This window comes from Canis lupus, chromosome 25, assembly GCF_011100685.1.
Source record: "Canis lupus familiaris isolate Mischka breed German Shepherd chromosome 25, alternate assembly UU_Cfam_GSD_1.0, whole genome shotgun sequence".
NCBI lineage: Eukaryota > Metazoa > Chordata > Mammalia > Carnivora > Canidae > Canis > Canis lupus.
This window is the reverse complement of record NC_049246.1, coordinates 18,427,259-18,454,733: the sequence shown is the minus strand read 5'-3', so window position 1 is coordinate 18,454,733 and position 27,475 is coordinate 18,427,259. Positions and strand designations below refer to the sequence as shown.

Genomic DNA, 27,475 nt, shown 5'->3' with positions numbered 1-27,475 from the left:
CTTCGGCTCATCACGTAGGCATGTCACATCATCACACAAAGATAATAGTACAGTAAAACATTGAGACACCATACTCTATATAATTTTTATTACTGTATAGTTATAATTGTTCCATCATTAGTAATTGCTGTTAATCTCTTGTGCCTAATTTGTAAATTAAACTTTATTACTGTTACATAATACAGGAAGAAACAGTTATTTTTAAGATTTGGTACTATCCACAGCTCAGGCATCCCCTGGGGGGTCTTCAAAAAGTGTTACACTCTCAGGTAAGTGGCGGGAGGAACTACTGTATCAATAGCAATGAGGGTATGAAAGGCAAAAATGCATCACATAATAAGGTATATGAATGGGCAAAAAGTGTATGAGAAGTTACTAGGGAAATGTGTATTAAAAACCACAATGATGTGCAAGGATGCAGAACACAAGAGAAATCACATACGCTGCTCATGTAAAAGTAGGAGAGACACTGTGGAAAACTGTTGGCAGTTTCTAAGAAACTTACACATCCCCTATACTCAGCAATTCCACTCCCAGATATTTTCCCCAAGAAAAATGAGATGTGTGAGGTGTGTGAAGGATGTGTACAAGAATGTGCATAGGAGCTTGATTAATAATAACCTCAAACTGGGATCTATCCCAAGAATCAATAGGAGACTGGATAAAAAAAAATGTGGCATATCCATGTACTGGTACACTATGCAGCAATGAGAAAGAAACAACTGCTGATATATGCAACACAGAATAAATCTCTAAAACACTATGTTGAATGAAAGAAGCCAGAAGCAAAGAGTATATATTCTATTATTCCATTTACATGAACTTCAAAAACAGGCAAAACTAATTTATGATGATCAAAATAAAACAGGGGTTGCCTCTGACGCAAGATGTACTAACTAGAAAGGGGCCCAGAAGTTTATGAAAAAAGTGGCTGCCAAACCAAACTCACAGATTTAAGTGACAGGCTATTCCAAATCTTTAAAAAGCAGCATTTTAAGGTTTATTTTTTTCAAAGATTATTTAAGTAATCTCTACACTCAACATGGGGCCCAAACTCACAAACCTGAGATCAAGAGTGACATGTTCCACAGATGAAACCAGGCAGGAGCCCCAGGATTTTAAGTTTTTTTAAATTAAAGAATGAGAAAGAGATTATTTTAAAGTTCATATAACAACTCAAAATTAAGAAATAAGTATCTATAAAAAGGTTGTGTTTGAGTAAATAGGATATAAATAGTATCATTTATAAATACATAAAGATTTTATAAATCTTATTAAATATAAATAGTATCATTTATAAATACATAAAGATTTTATAAATCTTATTAAATATAAATAGTATCATTTATAAATACATAAAGATTTTATAAATCTTTATTTTTTCCAGCTTTATTGAGGACAACTAGGTTTTTCAGGAAAATAAATTGATACACACACACACACACACACAAACACCATCTTTTTCTCCAAAGGTCATAACATTTACTTCCGTTATCAAAGAAATGTAAAATTCAGCAAAGACTCAAATGAAATCTAATAAAGTACAAATTGATGACTTTTATCATACAGAATTCATGACGTCTAAGAAAAGTTGTAACTAACTCACAGTTTCAAGGTCTCAGACCTGTATGTATTTGCAAGGAACTGGGATGATGTCAACAATGACTTGGGACTGAAAGACACCACTGAAATATTTCAAACTTAATTTTGTCCCCAAATTCCTACAAAGGCATTTTAATTAAAAAAAAAAAAAAAGAGAGAGAGAGAGAGAAAAGAAAAGGGAAAAAAAGGCAGCATTATCTTCTTGTGATCACCTAAGATTTCTCAAGCACTCCTTCCCCAAAAGCCAAAGATAATGTATCTGATCACTGCATAATCAGAGTTAAGGTTTTTATGTTTTTTCTTTTAAAGTAATCTCTAAGCACAACATGGGACCCGAACTCATGACCCTGACATCAAGAGTCTGAAGTACCCCAAAGTTAAGTTTTAAAACAAGCTGCAGTACAATAACAATAAATTGTACTTTCAGTTCAAGATAAAAGATGGTTATTATGAACTTACCTGTATGGCTTCCACTATTTAAAAGTTCAGTATTTCAAGTAAATTATTGCCACATCAAAGAATCCATTATTTAATGTATCGACCAGTTCATATATAATGAAAAAGCACTGGAAATGAATTAGCAAATAATATTCAAGTTTATTTTTCACCATATACTTAAAACCATACAAAATAACATGTTACTTACTTTGAACATAAAATCATCTTAAGAGGAAAAACATTTCTTGCAGATTCCATCTCATGTTCATACACAGTAAATATCAAGTGGTTACACTGGGGAGAAATTACTCAAACATTATGTAAGTATAATCTGCACTATTATGTGTTATCTATTTAAATTTATTTAAATATAGGGTAGAAAACAGGTGCTAAACTAAGTCATTGATGAAAATACTTTGTCCCGGACATGTATGCCAGGATGGCTGGATGCCAACACATGTTCTAAAAAAGGGTTTTGAAAAGTCTAAAAACAGACGAGTTAAAAAATTTTTGTCACATTTTAAAAATGTGCAAAATTTCCTGTTTGATTACCACCAGCTATAAGAAATCAGGCTGCAGAAACAGAAAACACAAAAACAAAGCTTAAGAAAAGTCATTAAATCTCATTTCTCAACTTTTTATGCCTCCACATCATTTGTTAATACAACATACTCTTATCAGCAAAAGCTCCAGATGCCTGTGCTGTCTCATCAGAGCCCAAGAGGACTTCACACCTCTCCTTGGCAAGGAATTACAGGGTCTGAATGGTGTGTGAATCTCAGAACTCCATGCAATTCCCGGCAGTCCCATTTTAAAACCATATTTGCTACTCATGTTATTTGCCATTTTCAGTCACCATCAGGGTTTGTTAAACATTCCCAGTAATTCTGCATTCATTATATTCAATTTTGAGACAAAACTGTGAGGTATAATAAAATCTCATTTGGGTTCTGCTAATAACATTCAGTATGATCTTGGAAAAACAGCCTGTTCACTAATTCAACAAACCGCAGTAAGTACCTATAGGAGAGTCCTGATGCCTTAGGGAATTCACAATAGTATCCCTCAATATCTTGGAGGGCCCAAGATTTGCCTATTAGATAAGAATCATTTAATTCTAACAGAAACTTTAACTGAACATGTTCATAGACTAATAATCACCACTATGGTAGAACACAAACTAGGTAGGTTTTTAAAAAGACTCCCCAGTAAAAAGTATGGACCAAAGGCACAAAATATGGCAGTACATTCCTATTAAGGAATAAAAAACAAAACTGATATAAATCTGGAGTTTTGGTCATTCTAAATTCTGTGATTTTTTTAAAAAAGATTTTATTTTATTTATTTATTCATGAGACAGAGAAAGAGAGAGGGAGAGAGAGAGGCAGAGACACAGGCAGAGGGAGAAGCAGGCTCCATGCAGGGAGCCTGACATGAGACTCGATCCCAGGGCCTCCAGGATCAGGCCCCAGGCCGAAGGTGGCGCTAAACCACTGAGCCACCCGGGCTGCCCAATTCTTTTTGATACTAAAAAATAAACTTCAAATGGTAACAAGAGGTTTAAAATCAGACAAGTTTCATATTTACCAAGGGTCATTTATTTCCTTCCTTCATTTCAGTGGGTTCTATAGGCAACCTGTCTTTGTAATGTGGAGGGCACACTGTTCCCCAAGCTTTCAACAACCTCATATGTAGACCTACTTTATAACCATTAATGCTACATCCATTTATTCTCTCTTCCGTCTTTTGTTCTTTCTACTCTTCCTTATCTCTTTATATTATAATCTTTGTAGATCAAGTACCATTACCTTTCACCTCCCCTTACTGGTCTAATTGGCTCGCCTTTTTATTCTAGCTCTCCTGGAGTCAAATCTCTATGAGTGGCTAAAACGCTTTTCTAATACATAAACTATATCATGTCACTACCTGGCCCAAGCCTTTATGATGATTTCTCATCAAGAAAAAAATCTCAACTATTTACTGTGGCACACACTACTCTACATCTTGCGTTCTCAATGGGGTAGTATTGCCCCCAGAGGGAGATAGTTGAAGGTGGGAGCAGGGGAGGGCAAAAATCTCCAACATATAAAAGCATAGATAACAGATATATTTATATAAACAGTTGAGTTAAAATTTCATGAAGGGGGGGGTCAAAAAATTTCATGGGGGACCTGAGAGGAATCAATGAAGGGAAAAAAGGGGGTTAAGAAACACCCTTGCTTTGTTCACTGAATTCCAGCAACATTTTCCTACCCCGTGCTATAAATTAACGCCCTCAGCTTGAATTAGGGTCACAAACTTCAACACCTCCAATGTTTCAAGTCCCCTCCTTCTGATCATTCAGATTACCAATCAGCTCTAATGTCTCCTCAAAGAAGCTTCCTCTGACTATCCTAGCTACAACGGACTTGTCCCTTTCCCCAGCCCGGCTGTATCTTGTGTTTGTGAAACAAAACGTTTATTCTCCAGTAATACATTGGAGAGAGAATACTCCACAAGTATGACGAATATTGAAGGATGTAGGTGGAAGAAATGACCTCTGAACAAGGAGACTTTAGTTCTGCTAACAGCAAACTGCTCATTTAAGTCCCTGGGCAAACAATGTATACATCATTGTTAAAAGCTACTATCTGAAGATATAATTTTTAATGAAAAAAATAATTTCATTTTGCTCTGAGTGTTCAAACTTACATAATAATTCACTGAATAGGGAAGCCTGGGTAGCTCAGTGGTTGAACATCTGCCTTTGGCTCAGGTTGTGATCTCAGGGTCCTGGGATGGAGTCCCACATCGGGCTCCCCGCATGGAGCCTGTTTCTCCCTCTACCTATGTCTCTGCCTCTCTGTTGCTCATGAATAAATAAAATCTTAAAAGAATAATTCACTGAATAAAAACCACAATTCTTTGGGAATATATACAAGTGTCCTTTAGTTATTTTATTAATTCTAAGTAGAACCAACCTCAAATATAGCTTAGAGCCTCCATGCTCTTTGGTTTGTAAATGAAGTATCTACCTCCCTCCAGTATTTCCATATAAGATTTGAAATTCAAAGTGATATTATAATATGAACACCAAAAATGGGAATTCTTCTAGAAAATTTTGTTTCTTCCTACTCTTGATATTTAAGAAACAAAATTCAAGTTAGCTATTTGGGCACAGCAATGTTAATGCCCATTCCCATCACTGGAGAACTGTGGAAATTTTTTAAATGAAAGATTTCTGATGAGTGTAATACCCTCCTTCTCTACCACAAAAAACTAAGCTAACCATTATTAAATTGAGCATAATGTCTCTCATAAGGTAAACTGTTAATGTTCACCACGTCATTTTAAAAATCTAACGTACTGGGACACCTGGGTGGCTCAGTCAGTTAAGCATCTGACTCTTGGTTTTGGCTCAGGTCATGATCTCAGGGTCATGAGATTGAATCCCACACCAGGCTCCACACGCTCAGCAGAGTATCTGCTGGAGATTATTTTTTTCCCTCTGCCCCTACTTGCCCATCACACTCTCTCGCTTCCTTCTATAATAAACTTTTTAAAAATCTAGCATATTGATAACCCTCTCGAAGACAATAGAGTTTAATTAAACAGGCATCTACTTAATGTAATCTGATATTTAAAGCACAAGACTTTAGGTCTCTAATTCCTAGAATTCTTATTAGCTAACTTTAGACATCAAAGCTCTCCCAAATTCAATTACATAATTTCTATTTCAAAACTTCTAAACACCTGCAACAATCCCATCAGTTTTTATTAACCCCTGATCTTGACTGACTTTATGTATTTGGTTGGGTACTGCAAGGAATAAAGTTAAATTCTTACTGTTCAGAGTTAGGATAGGGAACACCTTAAAAAAAAAAGTTAAAAAATATACTAACCTTAACCAAGCAATTTAACTGGTAGAAATTTTATCCTATATACACATTTATACACATGCTTTATAACACATGCATGTAACAGGTGGGGGAGGGGAAGAACATCAACTAATCACTGGCCAAAAAAGATCTGTAACATACCTAACAATGACCTAAAACAACAGGTGTAAAAACAACGGATCTCTCTCACATATCCATTTGTAACAATCTCCAAAACGGAGTATCTGAGGAAATACATAAATGGCAAAAGTGTGTACCATGTCTTTATGTATGTATCAAGAATGAATACAAATATGCCTGTAGTGCATAGAAATTTCTAGGATACACAAGCAATTAGTAACAATGATTATACCTGGACAGAGAAGCTGGGCAACTGGTAGACATGGCATGGAGAAATTTACTTTCACTACATACCATACTTCCACATTTGTATATCACATATTTATTATTATTCAAATAATTCAAAAAATATATTTACTAGTTTATGTATCAGCCGTATTTGAAGGCTGGTTGATTTTTATTAGGTGTTAACATGCTAAGGGTTATTTCCAGATCTCAAACAAGTATTTGTTCTGAATGGTCCTTTGTATCTCCCATGCCTAAGCAAAAACATTCTCATCCTTCCCAATTAGTTTATCTTCTATACATTTCTCTTCTCCAAACTCTCTGTAACACTTAATTTTGGACAACAGATTTCATGTGTAGTATGTGAAGTCACCCAAATATAACCAGCACCGCCACTGAGGTGAACACACATTTTAAAAACTGGGTAATGGAGTATGTGATAATCTACTCCATGTGATGTTCCAGATCAATCACAACAAAATGCATTTTTATTGATAACAAAGATTCCAAGACTTACTTTATGTGTTAATTTTTCCTTTCTTCTGCCTGCCTCACACGTCATGCAAATATAAGTTTCAAATTATTCAAAAGTGCTGCTCCTACGGGTGTTTACCATCCTCTTGTTTTCCTTTAGGCCTTTTCTTCATCCCTGTATCATAATTATTGTGCTATATTCCATTCCTCTGCCACCAGAATTTGGAATTACTCAACAACAGGAGCACTTTGTATCTACCCTGCCTGCACTGTATGCCTTAAGTCTTAAGCAAAGGTAGATCACATTGAGAGTCTTAGTCTTAAATGTACCAAATACTTAATGAATAGAGCAGATGGTCCATGTCATCTGATCTAGGTGCTCCTAGATCATGAATAACTAATTCTGCAGTAGGTATTCATGATCTAGGAGCACCTCTATTTTATACTAACCTATGCTCTTTCCAAATGTAACACTGATGTAATTCCGTACAATTAATTCATAGGCCCCAACCATTTTTTTAAAAACTTTACAAACCATATACATGTTAGCATATATCCAAGTATGACAGAACACACAAAGATTATATTAGCATTTTAATACCTAAGTTATTTTTAACGATGTGACAAAATTCTAGAAAACTCACTGTAGTACTAGCACCCATGCTATTGTGTATGCATATGTTCAAGTACTATCCAAAATAAAATAATTATTAAAGAACAAACAAAAATAGTTGCTGCCAAATTCTCCAGTGTTCATTTAATGATGATCCAGCAAAGAGAACATACAATCCAGAAGAGCACTAAGGCTCTATTGGATAGTTTTGATGCAGCTGTTCTAGAGTGCAACAGCTCAGATTGGAGCAGGAAAAAAGTAAGCCTCCACGGGAATCCTGGGATGAGGAGGGACACAAAAAGTAGGATGATGAGCATGGGAAATAAATGAAATGTGGGATCCCTGGGTGGCGCAGCGGTTTGGCGCCTGCCTTTGGCCCAGGGCGCGATCCTGGAGACCCGGGATCGAATCCCACATCAGGCTCCCGGTGCATGGAGCCTGCTTCTCCCTCTGCCTGTGTCTCTGCCTCTCTCTCTCTCTCTCTCTATCATAAATAAATAAAAAAAAAATTAAAAAAAAAAAGGAAATAAATGAAATGTTAAAGACACTGAATGTCAGGGAAAAAATTTATGAAGAATTTATACAAATTAGTTCAAATAGCAATTATGGTCTTAAAAACCAATTCTCTTTCCACACTAGTGAGTGTGGAAATATAACTAAAGTTCAAGTAAATATTAAAATACTTAGGGGTAAAAAAAAAAAAAAAAAAAAAGGAAAAAAAAGAAATACTTAGGGGTGCCTGGGTGGCTCAGTAGGTTAAGAATCCCAACTGTTGATCTCAGCTCAGGTCTTATCTCAGGGTCCTGAGTTCAAGTTCCACATTCACTGGGCCTTAAAATAAACCAAAAACTAAAAAACACATATACACACTCTTGTATTTTACATAGTACATATTAGCTATATAAAAAAAATGTTATTAGAACTTTGGCTAACCTGACTTAATTTATTTGTCCTCCTTGTAGATGTTAGATGACATGTACCACTGTAACATGTTGATTACTAACTAAATTTGTGCCATAATGTAAACTGGAAAAATTTTAAATCATCCCCAGTATTTAGACATTTATCTCCCAACTTTTCATCAGCTCTGAAGGATGGGGAAGAAATGGCAAAACAGGAAGTTTTCTTTAGATTCCACAGACTCAGTGGCATTCCCTTTTTCCTAACTTAATTTCCATTTACTATAAAATATATTAAAGATAAAAATCAAAATGCAGGAACTCAGTAATGTCAACAATATAAGTACGAAGAATGTTCATTTATCTTCTTGGAAATATTTCAAAATATTATTGTAAAGGTAATTCAGAAAAGCAAATAGTGGCTCTTTTAGAAGTGATTTTAAAAGTCCCTATAATCCATCAAAATGAACAGTAATGAATGTTAACTCAAAGACCATGATAAAGGAATGGAAGGGAATTAGTAGCCTTTAAGAAATCCTTTAGGGTATTGGAATAATTACTCCATCTTAAATAGGAGCTGTTAATAAAAGACCAAAAGTTTCTTCAAACTTTGTATTACATGCCTTTTCTCTCCCAATGTTTTTATTTTTTTTAAAGGTTTTATGTATTTGAGAGAGCGCACAACTGAAGGGAGTGGTAGGGGGGAGAGAAGCAGGCACCCCACTAAGCAGGAAGCCTGATGCGGGACTGGATGCCATGACTCTGGGATCATAACCTGAGCAGAAGGCAGATGCTTTACTGACTGAGACACACACAGGTGCCCCTCTCCCAATATTTGAACAAGTTTTTTCAGCTCTTGATACAATACCCAAGTTATGTATAAAAGAGGACTAGGTACGTGTTCCCTTCATAACATCCAAGCTTTATTGAATGAATTCTCCTGGAAATCTTAACTCTTTACTAGAGAATTACCATGATCAGAACTTCAGCATCTCTACAAGTGTTATCTGAGGACCACATATAAAAATGTGTATGGACAATCACATCAACAATGAGCTGCACTTTAATAGGGTACCCTCCTGAACAGCTGCTCTTTGCAGTGGACCTGTCCTACTTTTGCCGCTTCTAATCTTCTCGATTTATACCAACGTTAAAAAAAGGTAGGAGAGAAGGGTGCCTGCATGGCTCAGTCTTAAGTGTCTGCCTTCGGCTCAGGTCATGATCCCACGGTCCTGGACTTGAGCCCTGCATCTAGCTCCCCACTTAAGGAAGAGTCTGCTTCTCCCTCTGCCCCTCCCGCACTCACACTTTCTCTTGCATGTGCTCTCAAATAAAATCTTAAAAAAGAAAAAGGGCAAGAGAAAAACAAACATGTAAACTCTTAAAACCAGGAGCTTTCATTTTACACTCAATTAGAAAAACAAATGTTCTTTTTCTGGAAATATAATAGGATTTGGACACATCAGGAGGGTTTTCTTAAGATGGGGAGGGGCAGGAGAGGGAGAGAATCTTAAAGGAGGTTTCATGCACAATGGAGAGCCTGACACAGGGCTTGATCTCACAACCCTGAGATCAAAATCAAGAGTCAGCCACTTAACTGAGCAACCCAGGCACTCTGGACATCTCAGGAAGGCTGAAATGTCCAGTTCCTCTGGTCTCCTGAATGCTTACAGTTCCACCAACACCAAAACACCACTGTATTTCATACACCCAATGCACAAAACACTTTTTTGAGTTTTTGTTTTTTGTTTTTTTTAAACTGGGACGCCTGGATGGCTCAGCGGTTTAGCTCCTTTGGCCCAGGGCGTAATCCTGGAGTCCCAGGATCAAGTCCCACATCGGGATCCCTGCATGGAGCCTGCTTCTCCCTCTATGTCTCTGCCTCTCTCCCCTCTCTGTGTCTCTCATGAATTAATAAATAAAATCTTAAAAAATAAATAAAAATTAAAAAATTTAAGAATCCTTAGTGTTAAAAATGTGTCTTCATGCCACCAACCTCACCCATTCTCCAGCCTCTAGGTCATCCATTTGAAATTTCTCCCTTCACATTTCCTCTCTCCCTCCCTCCCTAGCTCTTAGTACTTTCTTTAGATATATTTCTATATAGGTATATGTAAGGGTACACATTCTCCTAAATTCTATTTAAAAACTGGGCTATTAACTCACATTCTCCACTGGCTCTTCTTGCTCTTACCTTCAGTACAACGACAATGACAGAACTAAGAATTTATCATTTCTTCCCATGATTTCTCTTGCCACCCAATGGACTTCAAGCTCAAAGAAGGTTAAGGACCAACTGTATTTTCTTTACTATTATATGTACAATGTTGCTGAGACAAAAATGCTCAATAACAATTTAGGGAATGCATATGCAAACTGGGATTCTCATCCACACACTTCAATTGGTACTGACACTACATTTAAATCTATGCCATTACTCTTCTGATGGTCTTCTGGATTTTCCCTCAGACTGGTTGAAGAAATACTGAGTGTCAAATGTTATGCTACAATACTGGAAACACTGGTAAGAGATGAATAAAATGTAGGCACAATGAGCAAATTAGTAAATATCATATACTGAAAGTGACAGGAATGAAAATTTTATTGGGGACTCTTTCTTTTGAAACCTATAAAAATATCTGGGGAGACAGAGGAACGACTTTAGAGTTTAGTGAACAAGGGGTAGAAAGTAGATGAGGTTGGAAAGGTAGAGGCGCCTGGCTGGCTCAGTTGGTAGAGTGTACAACTCTTGATCTTGAGGTTGTGGATTTGAACCCCATGCTGGGTAGAGATTACTCCAAAAAGATCTTTAAAAAAACCATGCTTTGGAGTAGAGATTTCTTCAAAAGGATCTTAAAAAAAAAAAAAAGCCCCAGGGCCTACAATACAGTTGAATATATGAAATATATGAAAGTATATTTTATATGAAATATATAAATATATTTTTGGGGGGAAGATAGTACAACTGGGGCCTCAATCTCAATCCCATGACCCTGAGATCACCATCTGAACCAAATTCAAGAGTCAGTCGCTCAACTGAGCCACCCATGTGCCCCTATAGTTGGGTTTTAATTTAAATGGAAAACTACTGCATCTAAAAAGCAGAGTCATCTAATTCACACTCTAAAAGGGTGCACTAGATACTATGTGGAAAATAAATTACAAGAACCAAAGTAAAAGCAAGACAAGTTAGGAGGGTATTACAGACACCTTCAGTTACAAATGACTGTGCCTTGAGAAGACGTATTTTACCAGCAGAGTTTTAGAATTCCAATAATCCACCAGTTACTCAAACCAAAATGTTTTTACAAATCCAATACCTTCCTCTACCTCAAGCAACTAAATATCCCAACCCAATCCTGAACACACTTACCTTCTGTGTTTCAGTTAATGTTTCTCTGCACCATCACCCCATCATTCAAACTAGAAAAACAGAACACTTTTCATCTTCCCCTCTTCCACCAAACTAGTCTATTAAGATCACTCTACTTCTGAATCATTGTCTGGAATCTGAACAATCATCACAGACACTAAAGATCTTTCCAAATATCATGTGGAGGGTGGAGAGTGTGGGAGAGAACCAATGATCTATGTTCTCTGCTTTCTGATCCACTTAATTCTTGTCCTGATACCCAGGACCTAAAAGGTAAAAATCAAAATTCAATTTAGATCAGTTTCATCTGAACACTTTTTCCCTTTTCTACTCTCCCCTCCTACACTAGACAGCTCCTTATTAACTGTTCACTTATTAGTCCTTCTGACTACACCATTCCATCATCCCACAACCCACCCCTTCCTTATCATCTACCTCCAAAAACCCTACAGCTGACAAGTACTTACTCACCTTAATGACCTGCTCAAAAGTATCTTAGTGAATTCTTCCCAGTCTTCCCAAGGTAAGTGGATACTTGCTTCAAGGTTTTCAGAACATTTCCTATTCCTTTCCTTCCTATCAACTGGCCTTACACTTTGCTTGCATAAAATCATTAAATTCTAAATCCCAAGAGCACAAGGACCATATTTTCTTCATTTTATATTCTCATGTAAACACCATGTGTTGCCCTAAACTGGTGTCAATCATTTGCTAAAAAAACATTTAATCAGGATGTACTATAAAATGAGGATAAGCCACAAATGGTAAGATCCTTATTCTCCTAGAGCTGACATCGTGGAGAGAATGAAATAAACATGAACACAAAAACTTCAAAGATTTTAAGAGAAATCTTGTATGACAATTTTTGGACTTAAATTTTATAGAGTATAAGTAGATAATAAACAAAAAAAGGGGGAACAAAAGTGAAAGGAATAAATGTAAACTTAATGTGCACAATTTACTTCCTAAAACTGTTATTCAAATTTCTTTCTTGCACTCCTATACAAACACTAAGCAATTATACTACCAGGAAATCAATCTCACTAACACCCAATGGTGAATACATAAACTCTAGATAGAGTTCAACTCAAATTATTAATTTTTTAAAAAGATAAAAATAACTGAACTGCATAATTACACCATGTAATGAGATTCTGGGATTACATTCACATAAGGAAAAGAAAAATTTGACAAAGTTACTATTATAAACCAGCACTATCTGGAAGAAAAATAATGCAATGTAAGAAATTTTAAATTTCTAAGTACATTAAAGAGAAAAAAAGCAAGAGATGAAATTAGCTAAATATATTTTATTTAACCCAATATATCCAAAATATATTTCAACAATCATATTAAACACTGAGATAGTTTACATTCATTTCTTCATACCAAGTCTGCAATTCTGTACTTTACACATCTAAGTCAGTGGTAAATTCTCTCCAATATTTATGTGTATTTAGATTTCATTGTATTTAAGATGCAAAAGGAAATTTGCATACCCAAGTTGTTCCAAATATGCTAAACACACTGTATTGCTATATCCAACTTAATTACAATAAAATTAAAAGTCTTAATCTCACTAGTCCCATTCCAAAGAGTCAACAGTTCACACATGGCCACCACAATGAACAGCACAGCTCCAACAGACTTATGACTTCCACTTCATCTATTACATGTTGTCTTTTATCAGCGCAGACTAAATTAAACAATGTTGTCCCTCTGTCTCCTGAGATAAGCATTTTCCAGTCCTTTTACCTAAAACAGAAGCTGTCATTTTTTCTATCCTTTTTACCTCATAAATTATTTCGACTCTTATTTGTTCTTCTAGGTCTAGAACACTAGTGCCATAGGAACGGAGGGTTGTTCTACTCTGTGCACAGCTAATCTACAGTGCCCAAACTGCAAGAAACGGTCAATATAGCAACTGTAGAAAACCAGCATTGAACACTTTAAGTGCTAAATTATTTAACATGTACATCATACTTATGTGATCTATAAAAGAGACTAGAAATTGCTTGTGACAGTAGCTTGGTTCAAGTAGCTGCAAAATAATTCAAATTTTAAGATCTATAATTGCAATTAACCTAGAGATTGCTCTCATCCACTAAGAGATCTCAAAGATCATAATATGAACCTAACTACATCTTAGTTTACCTCAGCTCTAACACTGTAGCATGAATACCGGGACATAAAATCTACTCCCCTAAAAATATGAACATACTATCTAGGCAAGGCAGAAATTAACAATCTGAACACTTGTTTTTTTATATACTTCCTATCCCTAAAATTTGGAACACACCATTTTCCAAAACATTCTGATCTCCTCTAATATTTTAAAAGATTTACTGGTTCCAGATAAAAGTCAATGTACCATAATATAAAGAAACAAAAAAATAAGGTTTTTTGAATTTTCCTAATTAATCATCATGCATAATTCTAAATAGTAGCAACAGATCAAATACAAATCTAAAGTTTTTATGCCTGCCTAGTAGGATGACAGCAGCTGTTAAATATGGGGTCAGGTGTGCAGGGATTATATAAAAGTCCTCTTTATATGTGGTTGTTCTTTCCAAGTTTGTTACCCATAATCTGGAAGCAGACGACACTCCTGACAAATGGTCAGAAGGTCAGTAGTAGCTTACTGCTATATCACAATGCCTTTAACACTCACCTCACTCCATCTCATTACATAGGCATTTTATCACCTCACACCATCACAGGCAATGCGTACAGTACAATATTCTGAGACAGAGGCCAAGTTCACATAACTTTTATTACAGTATACAGTTACAATTATTGTATTTTTCATTAGTCATTACTGTTAATCTATTAATACTACTGTGCCTAATTTATAAATTAAACTTTATCGCAGACATGCATGGAAATGGGGGGGAAAAGTATATATATGGTTTGGTACTATCTGCACCTTTAGACATGTATGGGGGGGGGGTGTCTTAGAATTTTAATTTTCCTCTTCAGATAAGGAGACACTATTATATAGGGAAACCATAATCTGAGCCAGAAAACTTCAGTAATGTATAGTTTAAGAGCTTCCTTTTTCAAATTTTATTTTTCTGAATTTGTGTACCTAAAAAAATAAAGTTAAGCACTGATTTTTGTAGAACTATAATTCACTTGTAGTGTCCAAGTACTACCACAGAAGTTAATCATTTCTTCAAGAAAATTAGTAATAAATTACTGAACAGGAAAAATAAATGTGTAATAAATCTATTCACGTAATTTTAAATAGATGAAATGACGTTTTACTCTCATTAGACTGCACCAAAATTCCTCAATTGGAAAAGAGTTAATAAGCCACCTTGGGGGAAGAAATCTAGTAGTCTCTTAGGACCTGGGTTTCCACAGAGTAAGGAATCTGACTTAAGAAAGAATGAGGGAGGAGTAGGTTGGTGCAAAGTTAAAAGATAAAAGAGTAGATGAATTGACTTCCTTGTTGACAGATATGTAACCTCTCAGAGTCAAACCCATTTCTAGTCCACAAAATACACAAAATGCTTGGTCAGTGTGATTTCCTGGCAAAACTAGCATAAATTACATTATGCTAGTTCAATCTTTGGGAAGCAAGACAGGCACCTAGGTGATATCTAAATTACTATTATAAACAAGTCTGCTTGGGTGGTTTAGTCCAGTAAGCATCTAACTTCAGCTCAGATCATGATTCCTAGGGTCCTAAATTTGAGCCTTGCACCAGGCTCCCTGCTCAGCAGGGAGTCTGCTTCTCCCTTTGTCTCTCTCTGTGCACACTCTCCCCCCTTCTTTCTCAAATAAAATCTTAGAAAAAGAAAAAAAAGTCTACCTCCTTTCCTATACACAGATACTCTTAGAAGACATACACCACATGTTCTAGAAACTACCTAAGATATTCAGAAGGCTACAAACCAGGTGATTGTTTCTTTGCATCAACATAGTCAAAAACTTTTGAAAAGAACCATAATCAATATACTATGTCCTCTCATTATGGCCCAATTTAATTGTTTTAGTGTACTGCATAATTCTGAATAGACTTTGAATCATATATATGTATGTTAATCTTTGTAAAGTCTCACAAGCCAGGCTCTAACTTTTTACCATAAAATTACTCAACAATTTCCATTTATTGAACTCCTTGACGGCATTACTTTCTAAAATGACTAATGCAAATGCAAGTTTAAAACCAAAAGGAAACTACAATTTAATAAATATACTCATGGTCTTTAGAATATGCATTTATCAAATCTTTATCTTCAATCTAGAATAGCTAAAGACCAGTTCACAAAAGAGAAAGGTTGAGCCATCATTTTAATCCACCAAAATGGTGTCACTGTATTCATATTTATCAACATAGTGAGCAAAGACTAAGTTTTCTAAAACCTTCACCTGTCAGGCATATGCATCTTCAAGATTTTTTTAAGATTTTTTTTTTCTTAAATATCCACAACACCCAACGTGGGGCTCAAACTCACAATCCCAAGGTCCAGCAAGAGTCCTACAGCCAGCCAGTGTCCCAAGCATCTTCAAATATACTGATACTGAAACATTATCACACTGTTTCATTTCTCATGCTGGTGTAAGTAGTTGCAAATCAGTTATGTGCAAAAGTTTTATAAAATTTTCAAATTGTACTTTTCTATATTCACTTGAAATAACTAGGCTTGTGACACAAAAATGAAATCCTAGTTCAAATGAAGGTAATAATTACATATATGCAAAAGATTTAGTACTCAATAGCCATGAGAGTGCCTACTTAAAAATAATGGACTTTTTGCAGTACTTATCAACTGGCAGTAGCTGGAAGTTTTTGAATGGTTTCAATGATTGGCCAGGGATCCTAAGCAGCATATAATGTACCAGGACAATCACCTATGCCACCACCAAAAATCAACCAACCAAAAATGTTACTGTGATTCTTTTAATATTTTAGAACAGAAATTCTCAAAGAGGAGTCCCCAAGCCCAATGTCAGATCATCAGGGAACTTGTTAGAAATGTACATTACTCAGCCACACCTGAGACCAGCTGAAATCAGAAGTTGTGGGATGGGGCCCAGAGATATTTTAATAAGCCCTCCAGGAGCCTCAAGGCACACTGAAGTTTGAGAACCACCAATCTGAATGCACGTTCATGGCTGCTGGTGTTTAATCTTGAGCAGGGATTTTGTTGTTCCACTACTGTATCTCTGCCTTAGGAAAGGGCACAAGAGCAAACAGTAGGACCCCTCAATACATTCTGGTACAAGGGATATAGTACAATTCTGAATAACATGGCTCAGAATACATGAAATTCTGTATGACTGAGAAAGTATCATTTTGCAAACAATTACTCCGATTTTTATGTTCACTTTGCTAAACTGCTAGTTCCTACTGTTTAAAATATTCTACTCCCCCCCAAAAAATATTCTACCCACTCCATCAACATGCAAATATTCTAAGCAATTCTAAAAAATTAGCATTAAAGACTAAGTAACCACTGAGCAAGTTACTACTGCCTCCAACACTTTAAAAGGTGAGAAATTAAAAGAGTATTACTATGTGTGAGATCGCTTACTTTTTTCATTACATAAAAACACTAGGCAACATTTATAAATCTAAGCAATGTGTTACATTTGATACAGATTTAATGTTATCTAATCTGAAAATAGCCTGAAGAAAAATTAACTGTAATTATTCTGACAAAGCATACAACAATAATTTGCAGAAAATAAATTGTTCACATAAGCATACAAAAATAAAAATATAAATAACTCATAGGCTAAAGTTGGCAAAGTTAATAGTGATAAGATTATATATGATTAAATCCCAAAACATACCTAAACTCTCATTCACATTCACAAAAGTCTGGCAGGTTGACATTTTGCATAAATAAGATGGAACAAGGACGAATAGGTCTTAAAATATCCAGTCACAGATATAAATATAAAACATATTATTGTAGCTACTCCTTTAGGTTTTGACACTACCTCATATCCATGTATTTCCTAACTTAAATATCTGAAATGTTCATTTCAGAGCTAGAAACAAATTTTAGATACAAATACCAATTCCAAAGTCTTCAACACTACCAAGAACACATTTATATAGATCATTAAGAAACTCTAGGTCCATTACATTACAACTCAAGTAAAGTCCACATATTACTATTGAAGTAATGCCGGAACCTTGTTTTTAATTAATAAAAACCACTTATTGACAATATTTTTTAAAAAAATAAGTTGAAAATTTAAAAATCATGTATTCCTGCTAAGTACACTAATTAATTCTTCACTAATTAGTCTTAACTTTGAGGTGGAAGTGCCTTACATGAAATTTGGGTGATTATATTTTATAAATAGAACTGAAATTTTATGTACATGTATAAGCAGAATACCATCTTTTAAAATCCATTTCATTAATTCAGAAAGAAACAGTAATTCTAACAAGATTTTTATATAAACACAGTCAACAAAATCTAGTAACTGTTGCAGAGGGGGGAGGAGTTGGTAAGATAACAGTGAGTGATTCAAACAATAAGACAATATACTTGAAAAATAATTATTTAAAATGTGTACTACAAACTCTGACTAGATTAATGCAGTATATTCCATCTAGAAAATATAAGCTTCTTTTATTGAAAAGGAAAACTATATGAAAAAACGAAGAGGAACCCCTGGAGGTATTTAAAATCTAAATTATGGTTATATGGAAAAAGACAAGAAGTACAGTAATATTCCCAAGGTAACGCATTCTGGTTGTGTCTTATAAAGATTCAAACTTCAATTATTGTTTTTCAGTAATCAAGAAAACAAAATTTCAAGATGCTTTTTCTGTACTTAGAAGACAGTGGTTTTGACCAAAAAAAGCTAATATATAATACATAGATTGTAATCAGATACTATTAAAACAATTTAATATCAGATACTATAAAAATAATTAAATTCTTCACTATTTCTCCAGAGTGAGATTCTATAAATTACTTGTCCATATTCAACTGGGAAGCTATGCGTGGCTCCACTTTACACAATAGTGAAAAACAATTATGTAAAATGAGCGCACTAAAATTGCTTCCTGTTTTTTTAAAAATTTAGCTCTGAAGGGTACAGGAAAGGAAATAATACTCTTGTCCAGTACGAAATTACTCTCAATTTATTTAATCATTTGTTTAGGATGAAACAAACCCATCAATTTCAGTGATGGACTTGCTCCTTACTTTGAAGTAGTTCCCACCTCTTCCCCCACCCCTGGCCCCAAATAAGTCCATGTCTACAAATATCTATGTAGGAAGTAAGCACAGGAAAATATTTACAAGTATTTAATTTAGGAGTTAGATATGTGGGTGTTCACTAACTTACTTTTGAAAATGTTAAGTCTGATTTTTCAAATCATTACCACCCTCTTATTATTTCAGGAACATATTTTAACATGTTATTGGATATTATAATGTAACAACACACAAAAAACATTTAAATACCCAGTACTCCCCAGGAAATTTCCTCTATTTTTGCAAAATAATGTATCCCTTTTATTTCTGAGAGTCCCATTTGACACTAAATTTCAAACCTTTCTTAAAAGAGCTTAAACATAATTTCATCACATTCATAAGACATTTTTTTTTCAATCACACACTTATTTCAATCACACATATATCTTTTCCTCATTCAGAATCTAGGCTGTAATTATCAACAAAACCCCAAACATTAATTAATGACCATTAATCATTCAGACTAATACTTTGCAATTACTATAAACCTTACATATAAACACCAAGTTACTGAAATATTCAACAAGTATGTTTTTTAATAAAACATAAAGATGTAATTTCAATTAATACTTGAGAAACAAGATCCAATATATTTCATTAATGTCCTAGATAATTTCTATTTCTAGTAAATGGCAATTCTGGTGAAAACGGTTATTTTTTCCCTAATATTCCTGATACTGTTGGGTTAAAAACAAATATTTCATCTCTTTCACTGAAAGCTCAGTATTTTAAATAGAAAAATCCAAAAATTCAAGGAATAATAAATTGGGCTTTATGACAAATGGGTGAAACAAAAGTTCTTTAAAAATTAGATCTGTCGGGGATCCCTGGGTGGCTTAGCGGTTTGGCGCCTGCCTTCCGCCCAGGTAGTAATCCTGGAGTCCCAGGATCGAATCCCACATCGGGCTCCCTGCATGGAACCTGCTTCTCCCTCTGCCTCTCTCTCTTTCTCGCCCTCTCTCTCTCTCCCTGTCTCTCATGAATAAATAAAAAATCTTTAAAAAAAAAATTAGATCTGTCAAGAAGAAAACCTAAATTATTTGTCTTCAAAACAAACAAAAATGGGTAAATTTTGACAAAATAATTAGGAAAATGGGTGTTCCTTTATTTTATGTACATTAATTACATATTAATAGCATATGAATCTAAATCCTACAGACTTTAATCTCAGTGTTTCAAATCATGATACAAAAGGAAACATAATATTGTGGTGTTAGAAGTCTAAGATTGTTTCATATTACCTTTTTATGGAAAGAATTATGGTAGCATATGACAAATCCACACTTATTTAGAAAAGCTAATACTAGTATTTATTTTTGTATCTACTGCTTTTAAGCAAATAACATTCAAATATCTTCCCCAATATGTATGCTAATTCACAAGAAAAAATATTGACTGAACCAGTCACAAAGTTGTTCATACAAAAACACTAAAACCTGAATAACTGGGAGTTCACAGATGCTCCACTTGACTGTCACTCAGAAGCTGATTGTTCCCAGGGTAAACTTGATAAGTACTGGAACAAAGATTTTCTTGATGCAGGGAAAAAGCTGTGTAGAACTCTGTTCTTGGAGCCAGAGTTGAGCCGGACACTAGAATGTTCAGGAGATTAGGACATCTCTGTGCACTGGCTTTCAAATGTTCTTGAATCAATGTTACAGAATTTCACAGCCTTGGCCAAAGACAGCTTGGTATTAACATCAAAGGATCAAGTTTTTCCCACTTTAAACTCAGCTTTCAAGCAAAATACAGTGCTAGAAATTACCTAGGATTATACGAATAAAACTATAGATGATGGGAAAGGTATATTTAGGTACAACAGGTATCATTTAAATCATTTAAATATCAATGTAAAACTCCCTACACTGTAATTAATCAGTTAATTAAAACAAATTCCACTCCATGCCAACTCATACGCATGGAAAATGTGATGAGAACAGTATTTTTTACTGTTATTTTACAATCTCCAAATCATGTTTTCGAAGATTTGCCAAAAACAAAGCCTGTGAATACTGAGAATTTTAGAAAATAATTCCATCCATTCCTGTTTCTAAAAAAGATAATGTGAAATAATAATACACAAGACAAATGTTACAAAAGAATGCACCTCAATTTTGCTTTACAACTGCTTTTATGCAAGATTTTAAATTAACCAAATTCAAATTCCAAATTATGCCTTCCAGCATAAACACACACCATCCAAAAATTAATTTTTACATACTGTTCATTTTAAAACAGAATATTTCATGGAAATGCTAAAAGCATGATACAGTAATACACTGAAATGTTATGTGAGAAATAACCATATTATGATCAATGGCTGATGCATTAGATTTGTAGTTTAAGGTGGATATGTAATTCCTTAAATGTAATTTTAAATTAAATATGGCTAACACACAAAATTTTAAATATAGCAAGGACTTTTAGAATAACAATTATAATGTGATAAAATCTGTTTCTCCCTAGTACTGAAAATCAAAATTCAAAATACGTAGACTGTAGAGGGATCTAATCTGATTCCAATGACCTTAGCCATTCTCAAGTTAATTCCCTGTTTTTATTTCTTTAAATCACCACTTAAACTGTATTCCTTGGAAATACAACTAGCCTATCAGACAAGTTTACTGGAGAGACTTACCAAACTATATGAAGATATTTACAACACCTCAGAATTAATCCATCTATAGTACTTCCATAAACAACATTCTCAGGAAATGCCTAATTTCTTCTAAAGCATACCAAATCCTCACTTAACATCCAACCTAACTGTATTGTTTGATTTTAAAAGAAAATTTAAAGGGTAAGATCCAGATACACCAAATAATGGTAGAAAAGATTAAAAATAGACATTATTTTATAAGCAAAAGAGATTTGCCTCCAAACAGGTTTTTTTTTTCCAAGATTCAAAAGGTTTATTTGAAAAACTCAGCACAGGACAAAGATATCCTTAATATTCCTTCTTAGAATATTTGAATATTCAGAATCTATATGAAATGTAGACAGCGACTCTGATTTCACAGAAAGAACATCAATGGTTTATTACAAATGTAAACCCGTTCCCACACCCCTCCCCAATGCACTATTCTATCTACCCCTATTGACATTAGCTTTCAATAAGCTTCTATCTTTTCAGTGCTACTAAAAAGCAGAAAATCATTTTCATTTTTAAATGGCTGAGATTAATTAAAGCAACCAAAGTATTACTGTTACAGCAAAGTTTAGTGAAACTATGAGAGAACACTACTAGTAACATTTGTAAATTATCCAAAATGATTTCTTTATTGAGATTAACTACATAGACTTCACAGTTCTATGGCATACTTATATTTAGCTAAAGTCACAAACACATTTTAACATTCACAATGATGAGCATCATCATTACCACTCTAATCTACAAAGCTTATGTATGAATAAAGAAAAATACAAAAACCTCAAGTTTTACAAAAGAAAAACTTTAAAGTCTACATACATTAACAATAAAACCATTTCTTCCAGGAAACAAGTAAAAGTATAAAGGCATACCAGAGACGTTTATTTTTCCTCTAAGTAAGCCAGGAATGAAAGAATGTTTAATATCTACGACGCTTATTAGGGCCTTCAAAGTTGCCCCCTTGGCTTCCTCTACCAAAACCACCAGGACCACCACTAACAGGACCTACACCACTCATTGGTGCTTGAGGGGTTTCAGAACCTGTTCTACTCCCCATAGGTGATCCCATCTGAGATGATGGTCCTTGCGGAAATCTATCATTGTGCTAATGCCACATAATAAATATGAAGTCCATTTGGAACACGCCAAATGTAAGTGACAAGAAAAATTGGCAAAATCCCAAGTGGTGGTGTCATGAAGTTCAGCAGAAAGTCCAGCAGAATCAGGATCACACATAGAAGGAAGAAAGGAGCAATTTAATTAGTTACTACGTTAAAAAAAAAAAAAAAAAAAAAAGAAAGCATCTGAAGAGTTACAATTGCTAATGCTATGCCCCAATTTCATGAAAAAAAGAACTGATTTTAAGAAGTAATAAGCTACTGCCATTTAAACCTAATCAGTATTACAGTACTGTTCTGATCTTTTTCTGAAGTTTATACTGCATATAAACTGTGATGTGTAATAAAAAAAATTTTTTTTTGAAAATCAAAGAGTAAAACTGGGGAGCAGCATCACATTGAAAAAATAAACATTTAAAAAATTTTAACAGTAATGCTTTTAATGAAAAAGTACTAGTACAAATACGGAAAGAGTTATAATTTCAATATTAAAACTTTTGAGGCGGTTTTCCAGAAAGACTATTAATGGGAATATAGACATAATTTTTTAAAATTCACAATTTATGAACATGTACTACTAATAGCACAATTAAGTAAATACCTGACTCCTATGCTTTGGAAAATTTTACAATAATAACCACATATGCTAATCTCAAAGATTGAACAGAACTCTCCACATGCAGTAGTAAAATATCACTGTGAAAAAGACCAAGGGTGATATTTAAATAAAGATTACAACTTCAGGGGGATGGGTGGGGAAAATGGGCCAGTTAATATTAACTTTTAAGTTACTACGAATGATTATATGCTATAGAAAAACTTAACCAAAGTAGTCAAAGTTTTTACTTAGCTTTCAGACATTTTTCTATAAACTAAAGCCTCCAGAGAAGGAAACAAATACACTAATTATATCATGCGCCATCTGATCATAGTAGATATTATGGCACTGCCTTTTTATCTCCATACACAAACACTCATTAAAAAAAAAAAAAACTGTTAGCATGTCTAATTTTTCCAAATTTTTAAAAGATTGCATTTAAAGTAAATAAATTTTAAAATGATGAAACATTGTCTCCATCAATTCTAAGACACACATTCACTTTTAACATCTCTGAAATCAGTATGTATTAACAAGTACTCAGTGGAATGTCTGAATTTAATTTGCAGTGCTTTATATGCTATGCAGTGCTATATCAGCATGGCGCCTTAACGTTTGTTTTGATAGTTCCAAAACTATGTTGCCTTTTCAAAATATACACTCAACCAATTTTCCTTTTCTAAATGTTATTTAGAACAATCATTAACAAAAAAAAAACCAAATGAGAAAATGTGTTGCCAATACAATAGCCTCTTTAAACAGTGACAGACTTTAAGGGAAATGAGAAGTTATCAGTCTTGCTACTAGTATTCAAGTAAAAATAAGAACTACTGAAAAATTTTGCTTTTATAATTATTTAACCCACACAAAGATATCTTCACACTCTCAAACCAAGTTATAAACTGTATATTTTAAAATTTTGTAACAATTATAATAATTCTGTAAGACTTCAAAATGTAAATTTAAAGTACACTTTAAAACTTTAATGTACTTTATTTTGTAGTTAAAATAAAATCCCTGAAATTAATTTTAAGTGTTATTTTTATTAAAAATGCTTACTGAAAACTGTGTTTTCAGACATATTGGGAGTTTCATTCCCAACCAAAGGTAAGGAGTCCACAAGGAAAAGAATATAATCTTAAAATACTTGACACCTTTACAGTGAATACTGGTAAGAAACGGATACAAACTAAAAGTAATATTAAAATAACTGTAATTAACATGTATCTGCCATATACTTGAGTACAAAAGCATGCCATGAATGATAATCCTAACTCCTGTGATACTTAAAAATTGCTTCTCCTAAGTCAACATATAAACTTCACAAAATTATTTTTTCTTCAATGGATATTATCTTTACCACCAAAATGATGCCAAATTATGTAAAGTGTGAAGTTACCTTTGGGGCAGAAAAGTATATATTACTGAATATAATCAAAATAATGTTTATGATACATTACCACTGCTCCATTATCTGGCATCATTGGAGTTCCCATATTTGCAGCTCCTTCTGGTCCCATGGCAGGACCAGGACCCATTGGTGGGCCAGGTATAGTTCCTCTGTTGTTCATATTCATACCCATCATTGGAGGAGGACCTTGGTTACCAGCAGGTGCTGGGCTAAATGCATCTACGCAAAACAATCTATACTTAGAGCTGTCCTATCTTAGTTTAGTAAACATTAAAAATTTAACAATACTTATGCAAACTATATAGCAAGACGATCATCAAATCACTTTCCTTGAGAATGGGACACTCAATTATCTATTCTATGATATGTACCTCTAGATTACCTACACTACAGAATATTCATCCCAAAATCAAAGGTACATAAAACAAATGAGACAACTACCAATTATTTTAGGATATTTGAGACTGTCAAAACTTTAAAGTTTTTTTAAAAATGATTATTACTTGCTATAGCCTGCTTTTTAACCAACTACTCTCATACAATGGTAACTATACCAGCTTCAATTAACAGGAAAGGATTAGCACTTAGGAAACTATAAATATATATAAAAAGTTCATTAAAACTAAACTCTTGACTTTAATATAAGTTACTGAACATAACCCCAGAAGTACAGGAGGTACTATTTTTTAACTTTATGTAGAAAGAGGCAATATAAGCAAAAAAACTGAAAAGGCTTGTCATGATGAAGCTTATTTTTTAAAAGCAAATAGATAAAATATTAATAAAGCTATTTGAATTTTTTGACATGCTAATAAAATTCTGGAAATGGAGACAATCAGATATACTTCATATTTTTCCATCAAAAAGATATCCACCTGGCCTCATGTTCATTGCAATAGTATTTGAGCTGAAATACTATATTTATAATGGATTCAACCACAACATTTTTCAGTTTTCTTTGAATTTATTTTTAAAATATTCATACTTTTTTGCATTAAAAATCTGTAACAAAGCCTAGCTCTAACTTAAGAATTTTCTTCTAGTATTTCATTCTATAGGTCAATTTTATGACTCAGAACTCAATTTCTCAAAACACATAACAACAGAAAATGACAATCTAGAACCCTACACAGTATCTAATGCAGCTGAACTCTACATATGACTGAGCCCAGGAAGCAGGTGAGAGTTGAGAAAGTCTCACCACCCCCCCGACCAGTCCCTAGCAGTAAGACTACCACTCTTTCTCAAGAACCTAGCCACATCATGGGAAGAAATTATTTCCTTAATCCCAAAATGTTCTTGCTGAAAATTTTAACATTTTAACTATCCAAGAATATTTCTATTCCCTTAGCATAGCTATAAATAAAAATCTTTACTAGAATTCCACGACATGTCCCACATGGAAATGAGAAAGAATGAAGACACTATCTATAAGTAATCTTAACTTTCCCTAAAAAGAACAGATCAAGGATTAGGTTTTTCTTCTTTTTTAATAAAACAATTGTTACATTTAACTTGTAAGATTCAAATATACCTATATAACTATGGGAATAATAAAATAAAAAATAAACATTTCCAACTATCAGTAATTAGTCTTATTTCTAGTAATAAAGTTTTCTATCACATAATTATAATTAAACTAAACTTAAATATCTAAGAAATGTAAATTATCTGGTCCCCTGAAAAGTAGTTTTAAAATCTATGTTTTGCTTGGTAGATACACTGGTGATACATCAGAAAAACTACTGCCACAGTCTATCAGTGTAACTTGATAGGACATGACAATTTACTGACTGAACAGCAATATTCAACTACATGATAATGATTCATAACTCCAATAAACCATTAACAAAGTCAGACTGAATAAAATGTATATAGGAGAAAATTAAATGGACTGGACTGAAGGGGAGTTGAGGAAGTTGTCAATTGTAATATGGTTCTCTGGTGAGGTAAAATGCCACAAGAAATTTTAATTCTCTTAAATTCCTAACTAAATAAGGTATCTACAAGTATACTCTCCATTTGCTTCTGATAAAGTTGCTAACCAAAACAGAATGTTTTCAAGATCTCTGCAACATCAGAAACACTTCATTTGTTTCTGATGTTTATGACAATCTAATAATTACAATGGCATTTCAAAGTACCTACAATCCATAACCTCACACTTACAACCCTTAAAACCACGTGGATATCATACACCATTCTACAATTTACTTTGGAAAGACATAAAATTGAACTACTTATACATGACTGCATATTCAACTGTGCCTCTAGAAGTTATGTATTTCTTAGAACTGTGGCTATAAATCTTATGTATTTTTTGTTCGCTAATTAATTCATGTATCCATTGTAACTAACTTGACAACTAAGATCTTTATAGGTAAGGATCATGTATCATGCTTCCATTATATACCAGAGATGCTCAGTAACTTCTTACTGATAATGAGAAAAATGACCAAATAAACAGCAATAACAATTTTAGATGATCTGATTGGAAAGAGGGGAAAAAAAAAAAAAAGCATGAGAAATGGGGGGGTTGATCGCAGAAAATGTTCATTCCACATACTAGATGCTTTAAGATTTTTTTATTCCATACACTATATACCCTAAGTACAATCCATATTTATGCATATTAGAATGCCCCAGTAATGTAATCTTTCCAACACTATGTACATTTTGAGTTATGTGAAGATTTTAATTTTGTGACAGCCTCTGTGGGACAATATGAAATGAATGTATAAAAAATACTTGAAAAGTTTACCTAATTTTTAAGTGTGTAACATTTCAAATTTACTCTTTCCCTCAACAGTAGAGAAGCTAAAGTAAGCACTTTCTTAAAACCTT

The 27,475-nt window shown here is 33.9% G+C and overlaps 1 protein-coding gene across 1 annotated transcript in view; it reads right to left on the bottom strand.

Annotated features, from left to right (window-relative positions):
- Positions 1-20,141: 20,141 nt before the first annotated feature.
- Positions 20,142-27,475, bottom strand: part of PSPC1 (paraspeckle component 1) — a 74,401-nt gene continuing 67,067 nt past the window's right edge. The window contains exons 8-9 of the mRNA XM_038573543.1: positions 24,681-24,850; positions 20,142-22,609 (exon numbers count right to left, since the gene is read on the bottom strand). Of these exons, the coding sequence (XP_038429471.1) occupies positions 22,424-22,609; positions 24,681-24,850 (356 nt within the window). The 3' untranslated portion in view covers positions 20,142-22,423. The remainder of the gene's footprint in view (positions 22,610-24,680; positions 24,851-27,475) is intronic.